Below are 26,779 nucleotides of genomic sequence, written 5' to 3'. Positions count from 1 at the left end.
CAGATGTGTCACCCTCAGGGATCTGTTCCCATCCAGTGGCTCTGGTGTTCCAGTCCAGATCCCACAGTGCAGAGTAGGAGCTGAATCCACCCTCTCCCCTCTCCGCATGCACCAAATGAAGCCTGACTAGGATGGATCCCAACCCTCCTCTCAGAAGCTCCATATCCATCACCTGGTCCCTGAGCCATCCATGCCCTCGGGCTCTTCCCTGTCCGCTTTTCATCTATTAAAGGGATGACGGCAGGTCCTACCTCAATCTGACAGGGCTTCTCCCTGCCTCTGGCTGGAGCTCCCTGGGTTACAGCAGGGCTGGAGCTCTTTGAAAAACAGCCGGAGGTGTGAGAGGAAAAGTCATTAGCACATAAAAACCCCGGTGGCACAAAAGATCCTTCTGCAAACTGCTGCTCCAGCTTCATTAAAAGCACAGCCCCGGGCTCTCATTCCAACAGGATGGATTCGCTCTAGGTTATCTAAATGAGAATGATCATTTCTGCAGGGGGAGGAAAACAGAGGAAACCAGGAGGAATTATTCTGTATGAAATACGTGCTCAGCTTTCATTCTGACCTATTGAGTCAGCAGCGAGAGCTGGATTTCCTAGAACAGCCTTTCATGCTGGATTTTGGAGATATTCTTCTTTTCAGCCCTGAAAGATCACTCAAATGGCCTTTCTCACACTGGCAGTGTGGGCTCCAGCCTGGATGCAGGGAAATAATGGAGTTAGCAGCAGTTACCCAAACCATTCATCCTTCTGGATTCCAGCATCCTTCGTGCTCCCTCCTGGCAAGGGTTGGGCACATGGGCATCATTGTGGGCTTGTGACTCTGAGATGGGCATGGCTGGTGCGGAGATAGACATTCTAGCTGGACAGCCAGCTCTAACAGCAATTCCAGCCTGAAAAATGTGATTCCTTTGCCTGATAACAAAGGTTTCTGCTCTTTTAGCTGTTGAGCTGCCTTCCTGTGGGATGAGAGGCCAATCTGTGGTGTGGGCAAAGGTGGCAGGCACACAGTGCCATGGTGAGGGGAGGAGCAGGACTGTCCCTGTTGGAGCAGCCAGGAGGTGTATGGATTTGGGCACACATCACACAGCCTGTCCCCTGTGTCACAAACCACCCTGACACTCACTCATGTCCCTTGGAAGGTGATGCCCAGGTGAGACACCTGAACCCCCCTGGATCAGGGGCTGTGTTGCTTCTGACCTGTAAGAAAGTTGTGTTTGCAGCTTTATTTTCCACGTGAAGAACTGACAGATGAGGGAAACCAGCCCTCTCTGCCATGGTTCCATTTTCCTTGTCCACCTGGGCAGGGGTGTAGAAGCAGAATACAAGGACCACAAGGAAAGAGATAAATCAGATTCTCTTCCAGAAGCCTCTGCTGAGTTGGAGGCCATTCCTTGTTGCATTTGGTTTGTGCAGAGACTGCAGCTGACATCCAGTACAAAGGCAGCTGCCACCATGGGTCACTGTGGAACACGTGGGTAGCAAGAACAGAAACCAAAGAAGGGCATTGCAGCTAAAAGATAGAATTATAGAGTTGATTCCTGAGAAGCAGCTGATAGTCCAGAAACATTTGCAACCAGCTTATTTTATAGAAGGAGTTATGGAGCCTTTAATGGTAAATTAGAAGGCAAAGTCACAGGGCAGGAGGGGTGACTGATGATGAGTTTGTATGTTGTTTTTTAAGCTGTTTTTCAGCTGGTTCTGCTTGCACACTGTGCCTGAGCTGAGCTGGTGCAGCTTTCCTGTCCCTTCAGCAGGGTTCTGGAGCCTGGCACGGTGTGTAATGACGCTGGGGGCTGTTTGGGGGAGCTGCCATCTCACTGCCCTGTGTGCCTGCAGATCTTCCACATGACCTACGACCTGGCCAGCGCCGTGGTGAGGATCGTCAACCTGATCGGGATGATGCTGCTGCTGTGCCACTGGGATGGCTGCCTGCAGTTCCTGGTGCCCATGCTGCAGGACTTCCCCGACGACTGCTGGGTGTCCCTCAACCGCATGGTGGTGAGTGCCAGCCACAGAGCCCTTGGACCTGCTTGGGGTTCCTCCTTTCTGCCCTGTTTTGTCTTTTTCCCCTGTTTCCACTGTCTTCCCACTGCCTCTTTCCAAAGAGTGAGGCCAACACCAGGTGTTGCATGTTTCATCCCCTTGATCAGCTCATAATAAATATTTAAATATAAATAACGAAAATTATATAAAAATAGATATAATATATAATATAATAGATAATATATAGTATATGGTATATCACATAGTATATAACATATAATAAATATATAATATATAATATACAATAGAAATATATTTTTATATATTTTATTTATATATTTATATATATGTGTGTGTATATATATATGTATGTATATATGTGTGTATATATATATGTGTGTGTATTTTATATATAAAATTAAATAACCAGCTCAGAGATGGTGGGCAGGGTCTCCCCTCTGGAGCATCCCACGTGCCGTGCTCCCTATCCCATCTCTCAGCCCTAAACCCAGCCCCTGGGTGTCACCCCTGCAGCACCCGCTGCCATCCCCCAGCTTCCCGTTCCTCCTTTCATCCCCCAGGGCCGTCCCACCGCTTCCCGGCGCTGTGGGCAGGGAGGCAGGTCCTGCAGGGACACAGTGCTGGGACAGGGGGTCCTGCGGGGACACAGTCCCGGAGCAGGGAGGCAGGTCCTGCAGGAAAAAAAAAAGTCATTATCTCTGAAAATGGAGCCTCAGGAAAGTGGGATGAGGAACTGGAGAGATGCCCCACCTATAGTTCAGGGGGCTTCCACTCCAGAAGCTGTGCAGGAATATGCCAGCCCCAAAATAGCCTGGGTTTGGAATATTTAACAAAGAGTGCAGTAGTTCTTTGGGGGAAAAAAGTAGGTTTTTTTCTCCCAATAATGCCCTTTAATCTCCTGAGAAGATTTCCAGGCGTGTCGCTGGGACCAGCAGTGGATGTGGGTGGCAATATCAGTGAAACAATTTACATCTAATCTGGAGGGGAGTATTGAGAGAGGCCACAGAGTCAGGAAACAAGAAACTGGAGCTCTGGGCTCTCCTCAGGCCTTGGTGGCAGGATGTGGATGGAAGGTTCCAGCATGGCTCTGTGTGATGGACACAGCTGGGAGGGAAGAGGCCAGGGTGGCCTCTGTGCCAGGGATTTTGGGACATTCTGTACCAGCCTGGTGTGAGCTCTGAGGAGATAAACAAATATCCTGGTGCATGGCTGCCCTGATCGCACACAGGAGCCAGAAATCTGGGAAAAGGGAATCTTCTGAAGCTGCTGCAGCCAAGGGGAGCTGGAAGTGAGGTCCAGATGCTTTGGAAACTTTGTCTGTGAACGTGCTTGTGGTGCTCTTCCTCTGCTCCGGGGTTTCCCACCACTTGGCACTCCATAAAACCAGCCCTCATTTCCATGCTGCAGGGAAAGAAGATTCATCACCTCCCATCTGTTTCCTAAAGGTTTGATCTTCATCCAGGGGATTTGTGAAGGGTCTGGTGTTGCCAAAATCATCTCAGGGCCTCGACAAATCCCCGAGTCTGGTTCATCTGGGTGTTTTCCACATGCCTCGTGTTCCATCTTCAGCAGCCGTGGAAGCTGTGGGTGTCTGGCTGACTCCTGAAACAGCAGGGCAGGATGTTTGCAGTATTAATTGCTGACTCCCAATCCCAGGGGCTTCAGCATTAGCTTTCCTGCAGTGCACTTTATTAAAAGTGGAAACAGTGGTGAGTCAGCTACAGAGTGCGTGCTGCTCCCCCAGAGCTGGCCTGGCAGCTCCTCTCCCAGAGATCCGAACTCTGCTGAGCCCCGAAAGCTGCTGGGAACACGTGGCCTCCTCTCCTGGGTGCTGTGCTGAACCCACACACCCTGCAGGGAGGACAGAGGTCCCTGAGGCCAGGCAGCAAACTCTGATCAGCCTCCCCTCCAGCAGAACACATTCCCGTGGAGCTCTGCCCCTCCCTGCTCACAGCACCCTGCCGAGGGCTGCTGATGGAAGGGGGGAAGAGGAATGGCTGCAGAGTGTGGGAGAGAACAATCCTGCACAGATCTGCTGGGATTCCCAGCTCCCCCCGAGCCTCTGGGCCAGCTCATCCCTCCTGCCCCCCCTCAGCAAGCACAGGAATCTGAGGGAGATTCCATGTTCTGGGCAGTCTGTCAGGGGCAGCAGGAGCACTTCCCATGGGGTGGGAACCTGGAGCCCAGGGTGACAGGCACAGGGAGTGCCCTACCCAGCTGTGGCCAAAACTAGTCCAAAGCAGGGTGGGCAGGCAGAACAGCCCATAACTGGGAATACTGACCTTTCCAGGGAAGGCAGGGTGCCAGGCACCTCCATGGGCTGCCCAGGGAGGCCAGCTGGGAGCAGCACGAGGTGGGCACAGCAGCAGGCCTGGAAAGGAGGCAGAAGCACTCTGTGCACAGACCTGGGTACAGGTACCAAGAGCCCAGGCAAGGTGGGGGTGCCCAGGTCTGGACCTCCAGGAGCACAGGGTTCTTGGGAAGGCTCCCAGGAAAGGCTGCCTGGGATCACTGGGACAGGGGTACTCAGAGAAGATCCCTGCTGTCAGGTGAAGGCCATGTGAGCTTCCCTTGGAAACAAGCCTGGAACAGGCAGGTTCTGTCCAAAGTGAAGTTTAACCTGTCATCTCCATGTGTTCCCCCACTACTCCCACCCTTCAAACTGGATCTGGAGGGGTGTTTTCTCTGCCCAGCAGTTCCAGGGGTGGGCAGAGATGGTCAGAGACAGCTCCTGAGTTCTCCAGGTGTTCATGGTGGACTACACCCCTATCCCAAGAACTTCCAGTACTTCTCCATGTCTTTACTCATCTCACTCCTCCTCTCCAGGGAGGATTCAACCAGGCACACTCACATGTACATCAGAACCAAAGTACTCTGTCAGACACCACAGTTTGCCTTCAGGTGCTTCTGTAAGGTACTACAGAACCCAGCAGTGCCTTTGAAGTGTTCCAGGGAATTGCCTCCAAGTATTCAAAGGTGGATCTGAGCAGGCCAGACTCTAATGCCAGAGAAACCCTTCCAGCACTGGATGTTAAAAAACAAACCAGTCTGAGAAACTGCTTCAAAGTAATTTCACTGCTTTTTGCAAAGTCTCTTGGTGCCTCTGAGATAACCCCCTCTTGACTGTGAACAGGCACAGATCTGTAGCTCTGCTTTTGCATGCTTTGGGATTTGCTTAACGAGGAGTCATTTTCCCCTGCAGTTTAAGGCCTCATTTCCCTGCCCTAATGGGCCATTTTAGCCACTCCAGTATCTGTGGAGTGGTTCAGCCCTGCTGTCATGGGGGCTGGTGTAGTTGGGTGTTAGATAGGGTATGGCTCTTACAGGAAGGAGCTGTGGCAGTGTGAGGCACCTGGTGCTGATAAACCCGTGACCACACTGCATCTGGAGCCTCTTCTAGTCTGGCCTAAAGTGCTGTGGGCTTGACCTGTCTGCTCATCCTGTGGGAAACAAAAAACCTGAAAGCTGAAGAGGTACCAGTACCTGTAAGTGAAGAATCATCACAGAGCATCCAGTGCTCTTCACACTGGGTACCCTAAAGGTAATTGCTCTGAAAGGCTTCCCCTTCACAGAAGTGCCTCTCTCTGAGCAGCCCTGACGTGCTCTCCCAGCAGAGCTGGGTGCTCAGGGTTTGTTGGGAAAGCTCTGTGTTTTCCTGCAGCTCCCACCCCCCAGTCTGTCATCCCTCAGTCTGGCACCTTCAGCCTGTCCTCACAGGAGCCTTGCTGCTGCTGGGAATTGGGCTGGGGCTCGGAGCTGTGCAATTCCCAGGGAGCCAGCAGCGTTTGTGCAGGCTGCAGGGGCTCGGCATGCTGGATGGCAGAGTTTTGGATGACTAATTCCTACAAAACACTGGCAAGCTTCCTTGGAAACAGCACTCCTGAGCAGCAAGTTGCTGGAAGAATGGCTTTTAAACCTTCAGCCTGCCTGGTACCCAGATGTTCACAGCCACTAAAGAGCCTGGCAGCCAGTTTTCCAGCTCAGCTATTACTGCTCTGTCTGCCCAGATTCCCTTTGGAATTCCCTCAGCTTCCTTTGTCCCTGCTCTGAGGTTTGTGGTGATGTGCTGCCCTGTTAAACTACTGCCACACTGAACTCAGAGGGCAGCAGCATTCCTGCAACAGTCAGTGAGGAATGGGGAAGGAATTCATTCAGCAGGGGATGGGTCTGGGCAGCTGCACTGCTCCCTGTGCCCCAGCACCATGGACTGTGAGACTCCGTAGCACTGGCAGTGTGCTCCCACCTTTGCAGGGATGCAGCATTTTAAGCAAAATGGCCAAATGTGACAACTGCCTGCTGCTGTCAGGATGAGGGACAATGGATGGGCTAAAGCCAGGGAAGTCACAGCAGCTGCCATGCCCTGAGAGCAGGGCCATGGTTTCAGAGTGCCAGGAGTGCAGGGCTGAGGGAAGGGGGCTCCTGGAAGGGCAGGGTGCCTGTGGCAGCTGTGAGAGGTCCAGTGCCTGCACGGAGCAGAAGTGAGTCTGCAAAGTGCCACAAAACCTGGGGGTGGAAACCAAAAATGCCACAAAACCTGGGGGTACCCAGCATTTCTTTGGCCAGGCTCAGAGCCCCAGCACAGCCTGGAGGCAGGGGAACAGGAGGGGTCACTGCTTTGGCCTCACACCTCTGTGACCCTTCCTGTGCCCTGGCCAGGGGACAAATTCCCTGTGCCCTGTCCTGCCCTGTGTGCAGCTCCTTTGGGCTCCTCACACATGAGCCTAGGGCACAGCCAGCAGCAGTCACCAGTGGCTACTTTGTCTCTTGCCCCTCTCTCTTGGCTGCAGGGTGGTTTTTCCAGGTCCTGCTCTGTTGGGAGGTGAGCCCAGACAGGCTGGCACCAGCAGCAGGAGCAGTCCCTCCTGGGCTGTGGCTGTGCCACTGCTCCCTTGTCAGCTCTGCTGTCACTTCTGTGGCTTTGCCCTTCTTGCTGCAGTGGGAATCAGGCCTGTCTTGCATAATGAAACTGAATCTGTCCAGGTAATGCTATCAGCTGGCTTTGTCTGTGTGCTTGTCTCCTAACCAAGCATCAGCCCTCGGCAGAGGTTCCAGCCCTGTGCCCAGCTCCCAGCCAGCTTTGTCACTGTTTGCTCTCAGTAAGGACAGTGAGAAGTTTCCATGGGCATCAGTGGCACCGAGAGCTGCCTGCAGGGAGGTCATCAGCCACCCCCCTGGCCGTGATGAGATACCTCCAGGAGGTGCCCAGTGAGCTCCAGAACTCCCAGCACTGCTGGCCACTGGTGCTGTGGATGGAGGTCACAGGAGAACTCCCTGTTTATTGACAAGCCAGCAGCAGGCCTGTGCAGTGACCTTCCAAGCTGCCACAGCACCTGTGTCTGCAGAGCTCCATCCATAACCTTGGCCCCTTTAGGAACAGGGAGCAGCTGGGGAATGCCCAGTGCTGCCACGAGTGTCACCCAGCAGAGACATTTTCACATCCTTGTAGGAGCCATGTGTGATGCCACAGCAGTTACTCCTCAAAGTTTCACAGCAAGAACTTTCTGGCAGATAATACCCACAGGATGGCAAATGCACCTTGAGCTGTTCCATGAGCTCAGGCTAAGCAGAATCACCAGAAAACTTGTGCTGGCTTTTCTCTCTGTGCCATGCTGAGGTGCTGCCTGTGTGAGCTGCAGGAGAGCACAAGGTGTCTCAGCACTCTCTCCTGGCAGGACGTTGCTGCTCTCAAATGAGACCATTTGTAGTTCCTCAGCTCTCTGAAAAAGCCCAGTTTTGCACTGAGAAGAACTTGCTGTCCAGACATTACCAACTTCATTTTCTGCCCTTCTCATCTCTCCAGGTAATGACCAAGGACCCTGGCCATTTCCTAAATTGCTGAGCAGTGGTTTTCCTCACTCTCAGATCCTGCTGCTGGCAGCCTTGCTCAGGCTCTCTGTTATAGTTCTCAGTTCAAGTCCATTTCCCTTGGAGGAAATTATTTGCTTCAGTTCCCTCTCCCACACGTGGGTCTTTGTGAAGATCTCCCAGTTCATCATCTGGGTTTATCCCAGGTTACCAGCAGGGCACACTGGCTGCCTTCCTGCTGGAAAAAGCATATGGAGTCTCTAAAAACCAGGGCCAAAGTGCTGATCTCAGATCTGGGATCTGGGCTTATTTTTCCAAACAGACTGAGCTGGGCTTCTGGGGCAGTGAGGGCTCTGAAATTAAATTCCTTTTGTAACAAAGAGTAAATTTCTTGTGTTGAGGTGCCTCCAGCAGGGATTTTTGGGTTCAGTTGGGGGCATTGAGGTGTAGGGTCTCAGTGAGGGATATGGGAGTTATGGGGCTATGGGGGCATTGAAGTGTAGGGGCTCTGTGAGGGGTACAGGAGTTATGGGTCTCTGAGGGCATTGAGTTGTAGGGGCTCTGAGGGGTTTGAGGTGTAGGGTCTCAGAGATATGGGAGTTATGGGGCTGTGAGGGCATTGAGGTGTAGGGTCTCATGGAGGGATATGGGACTTACAAGGGCATTGAGGTGTAGGGTCTCAGTGAGGGATATGGGAGTTATGGGGACATTGAGGTGTAGGGGCTTTATGAGGGATATGGGAGTTATGGAGGCTCTGAGGGGTTTGTGGCTTGAGACTCCATAGCCCTCCTTGATTTCAAAGACCCCCCCCAGTCCTCCAAGCCACCAAAGAATTAAATTTCTTGTGTAACACATCAAAGTGGCTCCGACAGGGATTTTTGGGTGCAATGCCAGGGGTGCCTTCCTGCCCCATAGCCATGTCCCCATGCTAAGGCTGTGCCCTGTCGCTGCAGAACGACTCCTGGGGGAAGCAGTACTCGTATGCCCTGTTCAAGGCCATGAGCCACATGCTGTGCATCGGCTACGGGCAGCAGGCGCCGGTGGGGATGTCGGACGTGTGGCTCACCATGCTCAGCATGATCGTGGGGGCCACCTGCTACGCCATGTTCATCGGCCACGCCACCGCCCTCATCCAGTCCCTGGACTCCTCGCGCCGCCAGTACCAGGAGAAGGTAAGGACAGCCCTGCTGGGGCTGGGGTGCTCTCTGTGCTGTCTGGGGGGAGCCTGGGGTGGTCTCTGTGCTGTCTGGGGGGAGCCCAGGGTGCTCTCTGTGATGTCTGGAGGGAGGATGAGGTGGTCTGTGATATCGGGAGGGACCCCAGGGTGGTCTCTGTGCTGTCCAGATGGAGCCCAGGGTGGTCTCTGTGCTATCCAGAGGAAGCCTGGGGTGGTCTCTGTGCTGTCTGAGAGGAGCCCAGGGTGGTCTCTGTGCTGTCTGGGGGGAGCCAGGGTGGTCTCTGTACTGTCTGAGAGGATCCTGGGGTGGTTTCCTTGCTGTGAGGAGGGAGCCAGCACTGTCAGTGTGAAGCCAGGGCTGCTGCCCCTTGGCCACTCATCCCCACCCGTGCAACTCCCACACCCCTCAGGGAGAAACAGCAGCAGGATCAGCTAACAGCAGGGCGGGGAGATGGTTGTTGTTGTCTCTGCCTGTCTCTGTTCACCATTATCAATGTCGCTGGTACCTAAAATTTTAAGTCACTTCTTCCTTTCCCACATCTTGTTTCAAACCCCAAGTGAGTGTTCCAGAATGTGCAGCTTTTGTTTAGCAAGTGCTCTCTATAAAAGTATCCAGATTATTCACTCCAGTGCTCCTGAGTGAAGCTGCAGAACAACCCCCAAAGCCCAGACTAAGGCTCGTGAGCTTGGAGCAGATTCCCCAGGTAGCTGTGGAATTAATGGCACCATTGTTGGTCTGCAGAATGGAGGGCACAGCCAGAAATGTCACATCTGATCAGGTTGCCACTGCCACAGTCACTGAATCTGTGAGCTGGGTAAGGCATCCAAAAAATGCAGCTGCCCTCAGTTAGTGGGGCAGGGGAGGTTTTATGGCCAGGGTCTTGTGGGGACATTTGATCTGGAGATTAAGAAGAGGAATTGTTCCTATTCTGACCCTGCCAGCTGCAGTTTAGGTGAGATGGGAGCTGTGATTCAAGCGAGGAAACTGTGACCAGCAGGCACTGCTCAGGTGAATTTTAAGTTCAGGGAGGAAGTGGGATGACCTTGGAACAGGTTTGAGACACAGGAATTACAATGGGAGGAGAGCAGGGCAGAGAGGGAGAGCAAAGGAGACCGGAGGTTGACTCATGCTTGGAGCATAGGGAAGATCCCAAACCACAGCTAGAGCTAAAGGAGGGGGAATGCCCAGGAGAAGAGTGTGGAGGCCTGGCATACATCCAGAGCATCCAGAGTTTTAGCTCTGTGTCACATCTGAGCCAGGCTGATCCCCACAGAGAGCAGGGCACGCCAAAGAGAAGGACACTGCAGCACTGGGAGTGCAGGCTGATCAAATCTCAGGATGCAGAGTATTTATTCAAATGTGTTTGAAGTAGCACAGAAGTCAAGGACTGATCTGCAAAGCCAACCACCTGGCCAGCCTGGCACAGCCAGCACTGCACCTGCAGCACTGGGCACTCCGGGCTCTGGCTCCAGCCTGCGCTCACACAAGGGCACAGCTTGACCCTGGCACTTGGATCCCAGCAGTGCTCAGGGAAATCAGTGCCCAGGAAGGCAGCAGGGACTGCAGAGGGGGTGGCAGGCACAGTGGGAAGTGTTAAAGCCTCATTAGAACTGGGGATGTGAGTGAGAGGGTTAACAGACCCAGGAGAAGAGCTCTGGCAGCAGGGAGAGGATTGAACCAAGGGTGTATTTCCTATGGCAGGTTCATTCCCCAAGTTATCCTGCGAGGATCGAAGCCTCAGGGATTGAGTACATTCATTTTCCTCTTGCAAATGGGACAAGTGATGGCCTAAAAACAAATATGTATTTACTTTGTGCATTCCTTAGCACTTGAATAGCCATGATTAAAATGAGGCTGCTGCGTGATTTGCAGCCCTGCAACTCAATTTAGTTCAGTCCTCCTGGGACAAAGTGTCTGCTGAAGCAGATTAGAGAGAGAATCTCAACAAGTTTGGAGGTTGATTGGTAGAAGCCAGCAGCAATTGAGAGACCTCTGCCGAGTACCCTGTGGGCTCTGCCTGTCCCTCAGCACAGCTCAGCCTGCAGGGGTCTCGGGAGCTGTGCTGGGAGTGGCCAAGGAAAGGGACACGGTGGAGAGGGAGAGGAACAGCACAAACACAGACAGGAGAGGAGGTTACAGCTGGAACTGCCCTGGGAGGCTCTGCTGTGTGGGACCCTCAGGACAAGGTTCAGGACCGGGTTTTTGGGGAGGTTTCAGATTGTCCAGACCTCTGCCAACCCATTGGTTCTTCCCTTGGACAAGCAGGGCTTTGGAAAACCCTCAGGATAAGGTTCAGGACCGGGTTTTTGGGGAGGTTTCAGATTGTCCAGACCCACTGGTTCTTCCCTTGGACAAGCAGAGCTTTGGAAAAGAGGAATAAAAGCCAAGCTGTGCTGTCTGTTGGCTTCAGGAGCAGGCTTGTCTCACTCTGCCTTGGATTCTCTGAACACAGGGATATTCAATCCCTGTCAAAATCTCCTCCTGGACCTCTCACTTCGTGCTGTGCTGGTTGTGCAAGGCAGGGCAGCTGGGTGCATCCATGGGGAGGCAGGAACCGTGGGGAATTCAGAGGGAATGCCCCCCTCCAAGCCAGGGAGCTGCTGAGGTTCCTGGCTACCAGGGCACAGTCCCCTGTGGCACAGAGCCCTCCCAGCACATGGAGGGGGCACAGCCATGGTGCAGGGCCAGCCCTGGCCTCCCTCCAAATGGGAACAGCTCTTTAGGTGGGGCTCTCTGAAGGGACTGTTTGACCTCCAGCCCCAGAGGGAAAGTGAGAAGGGACCTGTCTGTCCCATCAGAGTTTCCCATGGTCACAGAGAGTCAGCAGCAGGATCAGGAGCTGATCTTCTCTCTTAACCTCAGCCTGGAATTTAACTCCACACTATCCTGGCATGTTTCCTGCATGTGAGACACCACCACCACAGCTCCTTCCTGAGGGATTCTGGCAGAAGAATGTCCCCAGGTGCTGTTGTGCAGTGTGGTGTTGTACCTGAAGGGATGTGACAGCTCTGACCAAGAACTGAGCCTGTTCTCACCCAGGGCTCTCTGCCACTGTGCTCAGCTGGGCACGCCCTCCTGGCTTCCCAGACCCTCACTGAGCTCATCTCTTCTCCCACATTCGTTTTCTGTCACATTAGTAGGTTGAAAGAGCTTATTTTTCAGCCCATGACTGCCAGAGCTGATGCAGGTGCTGGTGGAGGGGGTCAAGGACAGGAGCAGGGGTACAAGACCCTCTGCAGGTGTTCATGGATCAGCTCCAGCCTTAACTTCATCACTGGCTGCAGAATTCCCCCCCAGGCTGTGTAACTGTGGCTCACATCAGAGGAACACTGTTCCCTGCCCAGGAGAGGAATAAATAGCCAGATATGCCCCTTATGTTCATGCTTTTTGCAGGTTCTCCTGTTAATTTCTTTCCCTAATCCTGCAGCTCAGCTGGATTAGTATTTCTGTCAAGTCACCATGCACACCCTCTCCTCCTCCCCAGTGCTCTGTAACCTTGAGGGCTGGGGAGAGGGATGGTGCTGCTCTCTGCAGCTCCTTGGAGCAGGGCAGGGATGCTCAGCCCCCATTGTGAGAAATGATGCTCACTTCCAAAAAAAATGTAAAAGGTTTATTAAAACCTTTTAAAAAATACAAACTTTCATCAAAAATACAACAGAAGACCTAATAGAGAAAATATTACAGCACCGGGAGCAGAGGATTTTTCCCACCATCTGCTCACCCACACAATGGAGGTTTTGCCTTTTAACCCTTTAGCTCTCCCAAAGTCTGTCAACTCCTCCTCCCTGTCCAGTGGTGGTGTTCAGTTCCTTAAATCTCAGTTGGAGGTCAGGTGCTGCCACAGTAAGGAGCTGACCCTCCCAAATGTCCCAAACCCAGGCCACCACCTGATAACAATGCAAGGTGGGGGGTGAAACTTAACTATAAATCTGTAAAACTTCTCTTAACATGTACATAATATTTGCCTTTTAATTGTGAGAGTCACCCATCACATTTCTCATCTATCCCAGTCAGGGTCACTCCCATCCCAGTGGATGCAGGGAAGCTCAGCTCCCCAGGAACACCAGAGCAGGGACTGCTGCTGATGCCTTGTGAAGGCTGACCTAGAACAGAGACTAGACTGAGCTGAAGAATAAAGCAGGGATTTATTAAGAGCTAAAGAACAAAGTAGGGATTTATTAAGAGGCCTCAATGGATCCACCTTGGGCAACACAACCCAAAATGGCCACAAAAAAATGGACAACTGGTCACAGGGTCTCACACTTTTATAAAAGTTCTGGGTCATTAGCATATTGGAGCTAATTGTCCAATTACAGCTCCAGCCCAGGAAGTCCCATTTCTTAACATGTACATAATATTTGCCTTTTAATTGTGAGAGTCACCCATCACATTTCTCATCTATCCCAGTCAGGGTCACTCCCATCCCAGTGGATGCAGGGAAGCTCAGCTCCCCAGGAACACCAGAGCAGGGACTGCTGCTGATGCCTTGTGAAGGCTGACCTAGAACAGAGACTAGACTGAGCTAAAGAATAAAGCAGGGATTTATTAAGAGCTAAAGAACAAAGTAGGGATTTATTAAGAGGCCTCAATGGATCCACCTTGGGCAACACAACCCAAAATGGCCACAAAAAAATGGACAACTGGTCACAGGGTCTCACACTTTTATAAAAGTTCTGGGTCATTAGCATATTGGAGCTAATTGTCCAATTACAGCTCCAGCCCAGGAAGTCCCATTCTTTTTGTTTTTCTCTCTTCATTCCACTGTTGTTTATGCCCTTGGGGCTGAGATCTGGATCGTTTGTCCTCGGTCCCCAGCTAGAGAAGGAATTGTTTTGTCTCCCTGCTCTGTGAAGAGAGCTCACCATCCCATAATATGAAGCCCAGACCCACACACTAAATTGAAAAATAGAAAAGCTAAAGCTGAGGCATCCCTGAGAGGCAGAGCTTGCTGCTGTCAGCACTGCAGAGCCACTAAAGCCCTAATCTCTCCTTCCAGATCCTCATCTCCCCTCAGGATCTGCTCTCCTCACTCCTCCTCCTCCCTGAGCAGTCCATGCAGTGCCTCTTGTTCTTAAAATACTCTTGACTCTGGGTAGGGACTTGCACTTTCCCTTGTCATTAGGCTCTTCACAGCCTCTTTGCCTGGGCTCCCCAGCCCAGGGGAGCTTCACAGTGGCACCCTAAGAACGTTCCTGTGGAAATCCTAATGTTCAGGGGTTCCTTTTCTCTTCAAAGCAGAACTCTGAAACATGGCCAAGGTCTTTACCATATTTAGGTCAGAAGTATTACCCAGCAGTGTCCCTGAAGCAGCACATGCTGCAGCAGGATTGCAGGGGGACACTGAAGAGAGAATCACTTCGGCAGCCCTGCAGAGCACTGCCATCACCCCTCAGCTCCTCACACCTCTGCACAGCCCACAGCTGATCCCTGCTCTGCCTATCCGAGCACTTCATTGTGCAGCTGGAACATTTCAGCCTTCTGTCAGCACCCTGAACTCAGCAAAGAGAAGCTGGGGAAGGTTTAGTCGTGGGAAAGACTGAAATAAAACAACTGGAATGTTCTATCCCTGTTGGGGATGCTGGACCAGGATTTGTTAGGGGAAAATCCAGACAGTGCCCTTGGTCTGCCCACTGCTCTGAGAGCTGGGGACCTGTCCTGGGGCTCAGGCAGTCCTTGCTCCTTCTTGGACACCAGTACAATAATAGTAAAAGAACAGTTTTAGTTTAATAGTAAAATAATAGTTTTATTAGCAACAAGTTTAAAGAGTGATTTGGGCTTTTTTATGGTCCATGATGAAGCTGTGGAACTCACAGCTCCAGGGTGCTGCAGAGCTCCAGAGTCTCATTAACCTCAGAATATTTAGACAAATTGACTTGAGGAGAACCTTTCAGGTGTTGCTGAGTGCCCAGATGCAGATCCAGCCCCTGGCATGGGAATCCCAGATCTGCTTTGTCTGTGGGCAGGAGCTGGAGTCCTGCTGCTGCTGCCCTGAGCCAGTGCAGGGAACTGGGGGCACAGATCCTACCTGGATAATCCCAGCAGCCTGGCACCGTGCCCACAGAGCTGATTAACCCTTTGCTGGAGCTGTGGTGGTTGCTGGGGCTCAGGTTGCTGGGGCTCAGCCAGGGGCACAGACACACTGTGGTGCTCTGGGAGCCTGCAGTGGGCACACACTGCCACAATTCCCACTGCTCCCTGCCACTGAGCTGGCAGGGGGGACTTCACATCCTCTGCCACTCTGGGCAGGCTTGGAAGTGACATTCCCGAGAGGATTGGTCACCAGGAAGTTCTCAGGGATTGTCCCCACATTCCCTGAGCTCACAGGCATTCTGGAGAAGTTTCCTCCTGAGCCAGCACCCACGGTGGAGGTCAGGGGAGCTGCAGAGCTCACTCACTCCTTGGGGAATGTGTGTGAAGGAGAGGGCAGGGAGTGCAGCACTCCAGAAATTAAAGGTGTTTGCAGCTCTTAATCAAATGCAAAATGTAATCAAATTTCCTAATTGGAAAAAGTTTGGAGAGCCTGGCTTTATCCTGTCATGCCAGCTCTGGGTTTTTGTTCCCTCTGTGGAGAGATGGCCTGAGCACTGTTGTGTCCAACACTACTGTCAATCAAAGCACCCTGGGCTGATAACAAGGCTGATAAATGATGGCTCCAGTGATTGTGTCAGGGCCCCTGCTGTGCCCTGGGGCTGGGGTCCCAGCACTGCCCCAGGGCAGCTTTGCTTTTCTGCAGTCAGGAGGTTCTGGCTCTGCTTTGCAGAGCCAAAAGAATGTAAGAAACAGGTAGTGGGGTGTTCATCTCAGCCAGAAACTCAGAAATTGTGTCAGTTGTTTCAGGTTTGTTTAATCCTTTCCCTGAAAGAGTCCTGGGTTGGTTGTAAGACAGAAATGTTTGTTTAATGAAAACCTCATGGCTTCTTTGCAGAGTGTCTTGTGGTGCAAACTGCCTTAACCAGACCAGGGTTGAGCAGTTCCTGCTCTTGCAGGAGAATATGCCATTGGTGGACTTCAACTTGGTTTACCCATTCCTGAGAGCAGGCTCATTTTGGGGCTGTAAAACTGTCAGAAACAGTGGGGTCACAGCTCAGATTGTGACATGTCCACCCTGGCCTGGAAGGCAGACAGGTCCTTCTGCCCTGTGACCACCATGTGCAGTGCTGGTCCCTCACTGCACACACCCCCTGCTCCCCTGTCCCCATCTCCAGCCTTTGGGGGCACATTTCACCTCATTCCCCCCCTTCTGCTCTTCTGCAGAGAGTACTGCTGATCCCTTTGCCCTGTCCCATTCTGGATGTGTGGCTCCAGTGACCTGACATCTCCACAATGTCCTGTGGTGTTTCTAAAGATGGATTGACCATGGCCAGAAGTGCCCTGTGCTTGCTAGTGCCTTCTGGCAGGGTGTGGCCCCTCCAGCCCGGCCAGGCACTCCCTTCAGGGCCATTCCCAGGGAAAACAGGCTGTTCCATAGCCCTGATGTGCAGGTTTGTCCATATTGCATTCCCTTGGCATGCACAGGATTAGATCTTAGACCACAACATTTCATGCACAGGGATTTGTCCCTCAGCTCCTGCATCTGCTTTCCTCAGAGCCCTGAGCAGCAGAGATGGGTCAGAGGCAAACAGGGGTTTAATCAGGCTCATTATTGATCCTGCTCAGCCTAGTGCCATCTCCCAGCCCAGGAAGGGGATTGTCCAAAATCCCTGCCTGAACAGAAATGGGATTGTCCAAAATCCCTGCCTGACGGGAGCTGATGGGAGAGAGGCAGCTCACAGCCATCCCCAGTGCAAGGAATGTGGACAGAAAGTGGGAGAAAAGCTCCAGGAATTGTCTGTACCACAGCAGGAGATCAGGAGCCTAACCCTGGATGAGATAATTCCCAAGGTACTTTGCAGTAAGGGAAAAAGTGTTCCAGGTTTCCCAGGAGGTGACATTTAAAACTCATTTTCTGGTGGCAAAGTGAGCAAGGACCATGGTACAGGAATCAATGAATCCAGCCTTTGGAAAGACTCACATCCTGGACATCACATAAAGCTCTTGCAGAATGGAGGTAGCTCCCAGGTTTTTGTCACAGAACTTCTGTTGTTCCCTTAAACCCCTCCTGCAGTTGGTGACTCCATGAGAATGACCATGTGGAGTAAACTGTAGGATAGAATAGATCCTGAGGGTGGCAATATGAATGGCTTAACAGAGAAAAAACCCCAGAAGTCACCATTTCCTTGGGTTTGATGATTCCTGAATGCTGGGAAGCTGCACTGTTTGACTTCTAATCAGCCATCAGAGAAAATAAACCAAAGATCCCAGTGTGACCAGTCAGCAGCCTCCATGTGGTTAATCCCATGAGCTGATCTTCCTCCTGAGGAGCACTGCTCCACTTGTAGAGCCCCAGCACTGCACAGTGTGGCTCAGCCCAGCCTTGGTAGAGCACCACCATCCTTCTCTGAGCTGAAATGCTCCTCTGGAGCCTCCTTTCCTTCCACAGGTGCCTCTCTGGTGACTTCTGTGGGCTCCAGATGTGGAGATACTTGTGACTGGGATTAAACCCAGTGCCACAGTGATCTCAGGCTAATCCTGGAAGGGTCCAAGCAGTGCCAGAATCATGGAATGTGCAGGGTTGGAAGGGACCCTCAGGGATTGTGGAGCCCTGCACAGGACACCCCAACAGTCCCCCCTTTGTACCTGGTGGTTTTCACCTTCAGAACTGGGGCAAGGAAGGGGTTGAGTGATCACTATTCAGTGATTTATCCCTGCCAGAGACTGGAGGGTTCCTGAGGGATATTGAGGGAATGGAAGGAGTTAAAAATATTCAGTTCTCTTTGGGCTATGAGTGTCAGAGCTTTGGTAGAAGGGGAGGGAAGTGGTGAGAGAGGAGGGAAAGTAGCCAGCTAGAGGAGCAAAAATCCTCAGCTGAATGGTTTCCTTTTGATATATTAATACCTCCTTCAAGGGCTATTTGAGGAAAAACAGACTTAAGAAAATGAGCTGGGATTTAAATGGGCACAATTGTCTTCAGAGAGATTTAAATAATTCTTAAATGAGTGTTTTTAGTTGAACTCAGAGAGGCCACTGAGCTCTGAGCACAGGTCAGGCTGGGGACAGGGAGACAAGTGGGAGGCTGAGCAGAGAGGAGGAGGAGGGGAAGGGGCTGTCAGGGGAGGACTGGCCACAGCTGGAAGGCAAAAAAGGGACACCAAGTGGCATCAGAGAGGGCCAGCTGAGCGTGGCATCATTTGCCTGACCCCACAAGAGTGGGGCCTTCAGCAGCTCCAAGGGAAGGGGGAAAACCCCAGTGAATCTTCAGTTTCCAGACATGGAAAGAAGGGGTTGATGCTTTCAATTCTGACCCCATCTCTGCACAAGGGAGAGCTGAGGGCCCCAAAATCCTCGTGGCTGTGAGGAGGGAGCACCAGCAGAGACAGGAGAGACAAGATCTCCCTCTCCTTAACCATGACAGAGAATGATGGTTCCTTATTTCACAGCTTGCTTTTATAACCCTGATTTCCATTTGCAATGGGAAGCAGCACCTTTATTCGTGGGGAAGTAAATTTGTCCTGTTTTCCCTGGGAGCCTTATCTGGGGACAGCGGTGACAGGGGACTCTGACAAGCCCTGGGGACACTGCAGAGCAGTAATTTATTGCTCTTTGTTGCAAAGCCATAAATCCACGTTCAGTGGTGAATAAGCAGAGTCCCAGTCACCCCATCCAGCCTGTGCTGGTGCATTTTTGGAGCGTGGGGATGTTTTTCCCAAGGAGCAAAGGGCAGTTAAGATGGACAGCAAGTGCCAGTGGAGCAGAGGACAGGGGCAGGTGGCTGCAGCAGGTGAGGAGAGGCACCTGGTGACACTGGTCACTGCTCTAAAGCTGAGAGCCTAAGGGGATATTTTTAGCAAATCATTTATTCAACAAAAATGCAGCATTAAAGCAAGCAGAGTTCTTAGTGGATTTTAGATGAATTTAATAAACCTGAGTCAGCAGAAGCTTGTGCCTCATGATTTCCCTTTCCATGTGAGAGTCCCACACATCCTGTGCCTGCTTTGCCAGGACCCATGGGTGTCTCAGGCTGCAGTGCCTCTCCAGTGGCAGGAGACATCTGTGGTGAGATGAGCCAAAAACCCCAAAACCTTCTGCTTGGAACACTATAACCTCCAAAACTCTCTTTGGGTGAGTTGCCCACAAGGGAGCTGCTGTCTTCCACTCTGCTGCTGCTTTTCCCTTCCCTTCCCTGCCTCATTTCCTCGGGGCACCCAGCACATCCTGTCCTGCCGCAGCCATCCCTGCGGAGCCTGAGCCACGCAGGTGACAAAGGGCCAGTTGGAGCTGGGGACTCCCTTGCCTTTGGTCAGGCTGGAGGGGTCAGGAGTATTTCCAAGCAGTTCCTGTGCTTTGGGAATGCCAGGAAGCCCCGAGTGTCCCCTCTGCCACTTTGGCTCCTTGGAGTGATGCCCTCTCCTGCGTGCTGCAGATGGAGCTGGCAGTGCCAGCACAGGCTGTCCCTGGAGCAGGACCCGGGGCTGGAACGGGCACAACTTCACTAATCAGGCTCTCCTGCACTAAAGGGACATTCAGGGACGTGTTTATCAGGGAGAAGAAGGGAAATAGGGCTGGGAAAGGAGCAGCACAGTCCTTTTGTCAGCAATTAGTGCAGTGCACACTGAGGATTGTGTCCTGTACTGCCAGCAGTGAAAGGAGCGTGACCATTCCCTGCACACACCTTGTCCTGCAGGACCCTGGTACAGCCCTGGCCCTTGGGGAGGTGTCCTTTACTCACAGATAGCACCATCCATCCCCAAAGCTGCTCTGCCATCAGTCAGAGCATGCCCTCTATTCCACTCGAACTGACTCTGTGGAAATATGAGCCATCAGGTGAAAATGTGGAGGCATTAGGGTGAATCCTTGAGGCACAGGAGCGAAGGAAAAGAGAAGAAAGTGATGGGAAAGCAAAGGTTCCATTGTGGCAGGGTGGGCAGGAGCACAGAGGGGAGAAGCAGCGGGCTGGGACTGCAGCTCCAGCCCAATAACTGGGGTGTTGATCCAGGTGTGCCCCTCTGCTGTGAGCCCACACCCAGGGCAGGTCTGTGCTTGCCCTGCTACAGCCCCTGGGGCTGCACCTCTGTGACAGCTCTGCAGCCCAGCTGGCCACTGTCCTGCCATGGAAAAACCTTCCTTGGGTGTGGGTTTGCAATTCATCCTAGGTGAGAGTGCAAGGAACACGCTGCTGCTCTCCCACACTCAAGTTTTTATTCTAAGATCTTCTGAAGGGGAGGGTTCTAAGGGATACAGTGTTATCTCTGGTGTGGTAGCAGCAGTGAAACAACTACTAAATGGGATCTTGAGTAGGCAAGTAGGTAGTGGGTGAGCAGGAAGGGTATCCAGCATATAGAAGTGTAGGTTAAATATGATTATAAACTAATGAGTTTTTATTTTTATCTAATCATGGCCTAATTCTAGTGTTGTAAGATTTTACACAACGTTACTAGAGTATTGCTCAGAACTATTTATGTGTTTCTGTCAGTTTTTCTTGTTTATGGGAACACTATATCTAAAAAATGTGAACAGGTTAAGTTTCCATTTGGTCTGGGGTAGGATAACTTTATGGAAATACCTCTACTATGGTAGAATTGTGCCTAAGGACAAAAAAGGCTTCTGCTCTCTGCTGCAGCTTTTTAGATACTCAAGGCACTTAGTGTAAGTTTCTACTAAAAGCTAAAATCTATATTTCTATTCCACATTTGGCTTCATATATCTCAGTTTCTCTAGTGGTTTCAGTTCAATCTCTGAGCCTGGATTTCTTTCTGGGCCTGTGCCCTGAGGGGCTTGCATTCCAACACCTGGGGGCACTTGGACTCTCCTGCTCCCACCCTGCACACTCCTGTTTGCTGGGAGGACACTCCCAGCCAGGCACTCCTTCCTCAGCCCTGCTCCCAGCTGGGGCTGTGTTGTAGTAATTAGCCCCCAGCCAGGTAATAATTAGCATTGACTCCATGTGTTACAGAAGGCTGATTAATAATAATCTTTATTAAGAGACTCCTTGCTCTTTTATAGACAGATACAGGTTGACCTAAGTCAACCTCTAGTCCAAACACATCACCATTGGCTAATTAAGAAACCACCCTTTGGTAAACAAATCTCCATAACACATTCCATGTGTTCACAACAACAGGTGCAGCAAGTGAAGATAAGAATTGTTTCTCATCTTTTCTCTTGTCTTCTCACGGCCTTTCCCTGGACAATGCCTGGGGAAGTTGTGTTTCTCTCTGTGGCCAGAGAGCTGCTGCCACAGGGCTGTGTGGAGGGGAGCCCAGGCTGCTCAGCACCCAGGCAGTGAGCACAGGGCACCCAGCTGAGGATGAGTTGAAGGTTAAACCACGGGGCAGCCATTTGGGGAACACAGCAGGGCAGTCTGCAAATCCTCATGGATGGCACAGGCTCTCCCTGCTGCTGCAGGTGAAGGGAGCAGGGCCAGCACAGGCTGCCCATGAGTTTGTGGCATGTCCTGGTAACTGGTGGCCCTGTGTCTCCCTGCTCAGTACAAACAGGTGGAGCAGTACATGTCCTTCCACAAGCTGCCTGCCGACATGCGGCAGCGCATCCACGACTACTACGAGCACCGCTACCAGGGCAAGATGTTCGATGAGGAGAGCATCCTGGGGGAGCTGAGCGAGCCCCTGCGTGAGGTAAGAGGGCAGCTGACGGGCAGGGCGTGCTCCCAGCACCTCTGGCAGCTCTGGAGCTCCTGGGCCAGGAGCTCAGGAAGCTCCCACCTCTTGTATTTGGCTGAAACTTGGCATGGAGTGCTGGCCTCATGCATATCGCACCCACCGGGGGAGTCACAGGAAGAAGGAGCCTTCAGAGAATCCCCCTTTCCTTCCCAGCTGAAGCCTGGCAATGCAGGTTGTCCCTGCTGTGTCACCAGTGTGTCACCCAACAGCTCCAGAAGGGGCTGGCTTCTGCCTTTGTCCCCCAGCAATGTTCCTCCATGGGAGAAAGAAGAGCTGAGCAAGTGCCAGCCAGAGTTTAAAACTAGTTTTGCTGAAGTCTCATAGGGTACCCCTCTGAAAACCCCTGTGGGAGGACACAGATGCTTCCCCAGCTCTCTCTCTTCCTGCTGCAGTTATCCCTGTTCCAGTGGAGTGCTGTGCTGGGTGATGGGCTCAGCACCACATCCTGAGTGGGAGCTGCCAGGGCACAGAGCAGCTCCTGAGCTGTCACCCCTGCGAGTGACAGAGAGCCCCAGGGGAGGCGCAGCCTGGCTGTGCTGACAGCTGAGCAGGGCTTTCTGCAGCCAGGCTTGGTGATCCAGCCTCTGCCCAGTGCCTGGTGAGCACCTCTCCCTCCTCTCCTGACACTGTCCCCATCTGCCCACATTTGTGCTGTTTAACAGCTCATTGACAAGCAAGGGCAGCAGAGAACCAGGGGCTGCCAAGGTGAGTTATGACACCTGCCTAGAGAGGAGCTCTGGGCTTTGTCAGACAGCATTTCACTGCTGCTGTGCTCCCTCACACTATTGTGTTTGTGAAGTGCCCCAACGAAGGAAGGAATGCTGAATCTAACTCCATGTTCTCAGAAGGCTCATTTATTTTTTTATGATCTAAATTATATTAAAGAATACTAAATTATACTAAATACTTACAGAATGCTAAAAAGATAACAATGAAACTCGTGTCTCTCTCCAGAGTCCTGACACAGCTTGACCCTGATTGGCCAATTAGTGAAAATAACTCACAGCAAAAACTAATCAAACAATCACCTGTGGGTAAACAATCTCCAAACACATTCCAAAGGAGCAAAACACAGAGAAGCAAATGAGATAAGAATTGTTTTCCTTTTCCTCTGAGGCTTTTCAGCTTCCCAGGAGAAAAATCTTGGGTGAAGGGATTTTTCAGAGATTGTGAATACCACACTCACAGCCCAAGGTTTCCTGCAGAAACAGGAATGCTGTGTGTGTTGGGGAGGCTTGGGTGTTGCTCCTGCTCAGGGGAGGCAGAGGTGAGCTCCAGCACTGCTCTGAGCATCCAGAGCCCATCCAGCCAGACCAAGGCACAGCCATTTTAAATGCACAGGTCAGGTGGGGACCTTCACAGGTCATTAGGTGTTGATAACCATATGTGTGTCCTCTCCTTTACACCACACCTGCTCAGGAAATCATCAACTTCAACTGCCGCAAGCTGGTGGCCTCCATGCCCCTGTTTGCCAACGCAGACCCCAACTTTGTGACGTCCATGCTGACCAAGCTGAAGTTCGAGGTGTTCCAGCCCGGGGACTACATCATCCGCGAGGGCACCATCGGCAAGAAGATGTACTTCATCCAGCACGGCGTGGTCAGCGTCCTCACCAAGGGCAACAAGGAGACCAAGCTGGCTGATGGCTCCTACTTTGGAGGTGCGTGCTGCTCACTGATCCTCCACTGCCACAGCGCTGCTGGGCTCAGCCATGCTGGATCCACTGACCCCAGCACCTCCTCCTCCATCTCTGGGCAGCTTCCCACACAGGGGATGGTGCAGGGGTGTTGGGTTAAACCCTTTTTCTGACCCAGAGAGGTGTTTTAAAAACTTTTATTCCATTTTCAGTCTCATGAGAAGGGTGGGACAATGCAGATGTTATAATTCATGCCATCACAATCAGAAGCCAACTATTTCCTAATTACAATACAGTATAAGCATTTCTTGGCCTATCAGCTTTTGTCACACCATGCTGTAAATGCCTTAAAGCCAGTCATCTACAATGCATCTTTCATGGTTCCATTCCTCCAAAGTATCTAGTCTTATTTGCAAAGCCATCCTTTGAAACTTGTTCCTAGTTCCATTTCTCTCTCAGCAATGTCTGTCCTATTCCATGGCATTTCTCAGTCAGCATTTTTTATCTCAAGGTTTGCATACAGATGCACACTGTGTGAGCCTTCTGTCAGGCTGTGAGAATTTTCTACAAATCCATTTCCCACACAGGGGGAGGTGACTGGTGGGCACTGCAGAACCTAGGTCATAAATAACAGCAAAACACAGCAGAGAAACTTGGTTCTTGCAGGTTCATTTCCCTCTGACAGGCGGGTGAAGCTGAGAACCTAAAGGTAAAAATGGCCTGTTCTCAGTTCTGCAGGCACATTCCTACTCCTGCTTTCCAGCATCTACTGCATGAGGGGCTGGATAAACATAGAGGGAAAAATTGTCCCTTATTTGCCCTGCCTGTGGCCCAGCAAAGTGTCCTGGGGGTCAGCAGGCAGGCATAATGTCTGAGCAGAGAGCACTGGAGCAGTGGGACCAGCAGGAGGCTGGGAAGGATTTAGGGCATTGCTCTCATGAAAAACACAAAGCCCCCTGTCCTGTCAGAGCCTGTGCAGAGCTCAGCCCCAGAAAGGCAGGTTGCAGGACAAGCTCTGAGTGCAACACCCCTGATGAACTGCTGAGGGGAGACAGAGCAAAACCTGCCAGGCCTTTCCTCTAAAACATCCCTATGATGAATTTCCCACACTCCTGTTACTCCTGGTTCATGTGGAGCAACCTCACTTGGGTACAAGGGTTTTGCAGCCTGGCATTTGGAGCTGAAGGGTTGGAGTCAGGATACCCTGACTGCCACATGGGGTTGAACTTGCCTGTGACATTCCATCACAACTCCTCACACGCGTGGCACTGTCTCCTAAGCATCATTTCCTTGGGAAAACAGCCTAGGAGCACACTCATAACCTTGTGGTGCTGCTGTAGCAGGGCTTTGGGGAGGCTCAGCATGAATCCAAGGAATGGTGCAGGAGGATTGGCACCCAACACACACAGGGAGCAGAGTGCTGTCACTCTGCAGCTCACACCATCTGTCCTGAAGGGCCTGTCTCTGCTGCCCAGGCTCTGTGCAAGCAGTGGGAAAGCAGGATTTGGGAGCTCTCTGTTGGGTGTTCGAGGAGCTGTGGTTGAATGCAGGGCTTTGTGTTCAATAACCAGCTGAGCAGTGAGGAGTGTGTGACAGCAGTGTAAATACGCCCTGAGCTGGGAGGTGCCACTGGTGTGGCTTTCCCTGACAGTGCTCGTGGCATAGACATTAAAATTTTGAAAACTGTGGAAAGACAAATGTTCCAGGTGCAAGGATCAAAATCACAGCCAGGCACCAAAGGCACATATCAGCACAGAGCCTCTCTACAAATCTAGAGACAATTGGCTTCAGTGAGAGCATGGCTTGACCTTCTGCTCCCAGTGCCCACGAGAAGCTGGAGAAACACAACTCCTCCAGTGTGAACACACAGTGCTGCCTTTGACAATCCCACAGAACAAACCTTGTGTGCCTGACTGGACCAGCAGAACCCCGAGGTGCAGCTGTGTGTGGCAGCTGCCCCAAGTGCTTTGAAACGTCAGTGTGCACACAGAATGTGAACCGTGGCTGCGTTTTCTGTGGGAGGGCAGCCTGGAGGGAGGCTGTGAGGGCACTGCAGGGAGGGAACCTGTGAGGGCACTGCAGGGAGGGTTCAGGCTGCTGCTGGGGGTGTCCATGCCCTGTCTCAGGCTCTGTGTGCTTGCAGAGATCTGCCTGCTGACACGCGGCCGGCGCACGGCCAGCGTGCGCGCCGACACCTACTGCCGCCTCTACTCGCTGTCCGTGGACAACTTCAACGAGGTTCTGGAGGAGTACCCCATGATGAGGAGAGCCTTCGAGACCGTGGCTCTGGACAGGCTGGACAGGATTGGTGAGTACAGGGGGGAGAGTTTCCTTCCTTACCTGCTGCCTTGGCAGCCCTTCTCCAGGCTTGGTGCTCAGTTCTGTGCTGCAGTTGGGAAGTGAAGGAGATCCCAGCCTGGCCCTCCTTGTCCAACTTCAGCTCCCTGAAGGACTTCAGTCTAAACCTACTGGGGGTAAGTTTAGTTTAGATTTTAGGGAGAAATCCTTCCCTGTGAGGGTAGTGAGGCACAGGGTGCCCAGAGCAACTGTGGCTGCCCCTGGATCCCTGAAGTGTCCAAGGCCAGGTTGGACACTAAGGCTTGGAGCACTTCGGGACAGTGGAAGGTGTCCCTGGACCAGATCACCTTTAAGGTCCATTCTGACCCAAGCTGTTCTGGGATTCTGTGATGGTCACAGCTCACGGTGACCCATCTCAGGATGTTCTCTGTCCTGTGGGAGACACAACCTGTGCTGCAAACATCCTTGTCCACGTGTCTCTTCCCCAGTTAAAGTCCAGGATAATGTTCTTTGGTCACAGCCAGAGGTGTTAAACAGAGATGAAGTGACTCATGCAGGAAGGCTGCAGAGCTGAGGAGCATTTTGGAGTCCCAGTCTAACTCCTGCAGCTCCTTATCCATCCCCTCACAGTGCCTGCATTCCCACTGCTTTCTGCATGGAAAGCTCAGTGGAGCTCTGGGCACAATGCAGAGAGGCAGGAGGGTGATCAGGGGAGGGGGATAGGGACTAAGCTGGCATCCCAGCAAGGGGTGCAGTGCCTCTGGGGCTTCTCCTGCCAGGGACATTGGATTCTCTGCATCTCATTACCTGCTGCAAATCACCAAGTGGGACCCTTGAGGAAAAGCCTCTGAGCAGAAGACAAGCTTTGGCAAAGCCCAGGCTAATGAGGCCCTGGTGGAAGTGGCAGTAGGCCCAACACTTGGGTTATTTCAGTGAGGTTGTACAAATGACAGAGAAAATGTAAAATCAATGCAGGGATGGGCCAGCTTGGCTTTATCTCCAGTTCTGCAGGTCTGGGTGCTCAGTGCTGCTCAGCTTTCCAGGCTGGTGCTCTCTGGAATCAGGTGGGCAGAACATCCCGTGCTTCCTGTGCTGTGCTCTGTGCCCCTGCACACGTAACTGAAATCCATGGAAAATTCT

The 26,779-nt window shown here is 52.1% G+C and overlaps 1 protein-coding gene across 1 annotated transcript in view; it reads left to right on the top strand.

Moving 5' to 3' along the window:
- Positions 1-26,779, top strand: part of HCN4 (hyperpolarization activated cyclic nucleotide gated potassium channel 4) — a 95,686-nt gene that overhangs the window by 55,915 nt on the left and 12,992 nt on the right. The window contains exons 3-7 of the mRNA XM_041469340.1: positions 1,839-2,000; positions 8,765-8,983; positions 21,514-21,660; positions 23,125-23,365; positions 25,485-25,649. Coding sequence (XP_041325274.1) covers positions 1,839-2,000; positions 8,765-8,983; positions 21,514-21,660; positions 23,125-23,365; positions 25,485-25,649 — 934 coding nt within the window. The remainder of the gene's footprint in view (positions 1-1,838; positions 2,001-8,764; positions 8,984-21,513; positions 21,661-23,124; positions 23,366-25,484; positions 25,650-26,779) is intronic.

Source organism: Pyrgilauda ruficollis, unplaced genomic scaffold (genome assembly GCF_017590135.1).
Source record: "Pyrgilauda ruficollis isolate IOZ18807 unplaced genomic scaffold, ASM1759013v1 scaffold23, whole genome shotgun sequence".
NCBI classification, from domain to species: domain Eukaryota; kingdom Metazoa; phylum Chordata; class Aves; order Passeriformes; family Passeridae; genus Pyrgilauda; species Pyrgilauda ruficollis.
The sequence above is the reverse complement of the archived record's forward strand: the minus strand, read 5'-3'. Positions and strand labels throughout refer to the sequence as shown.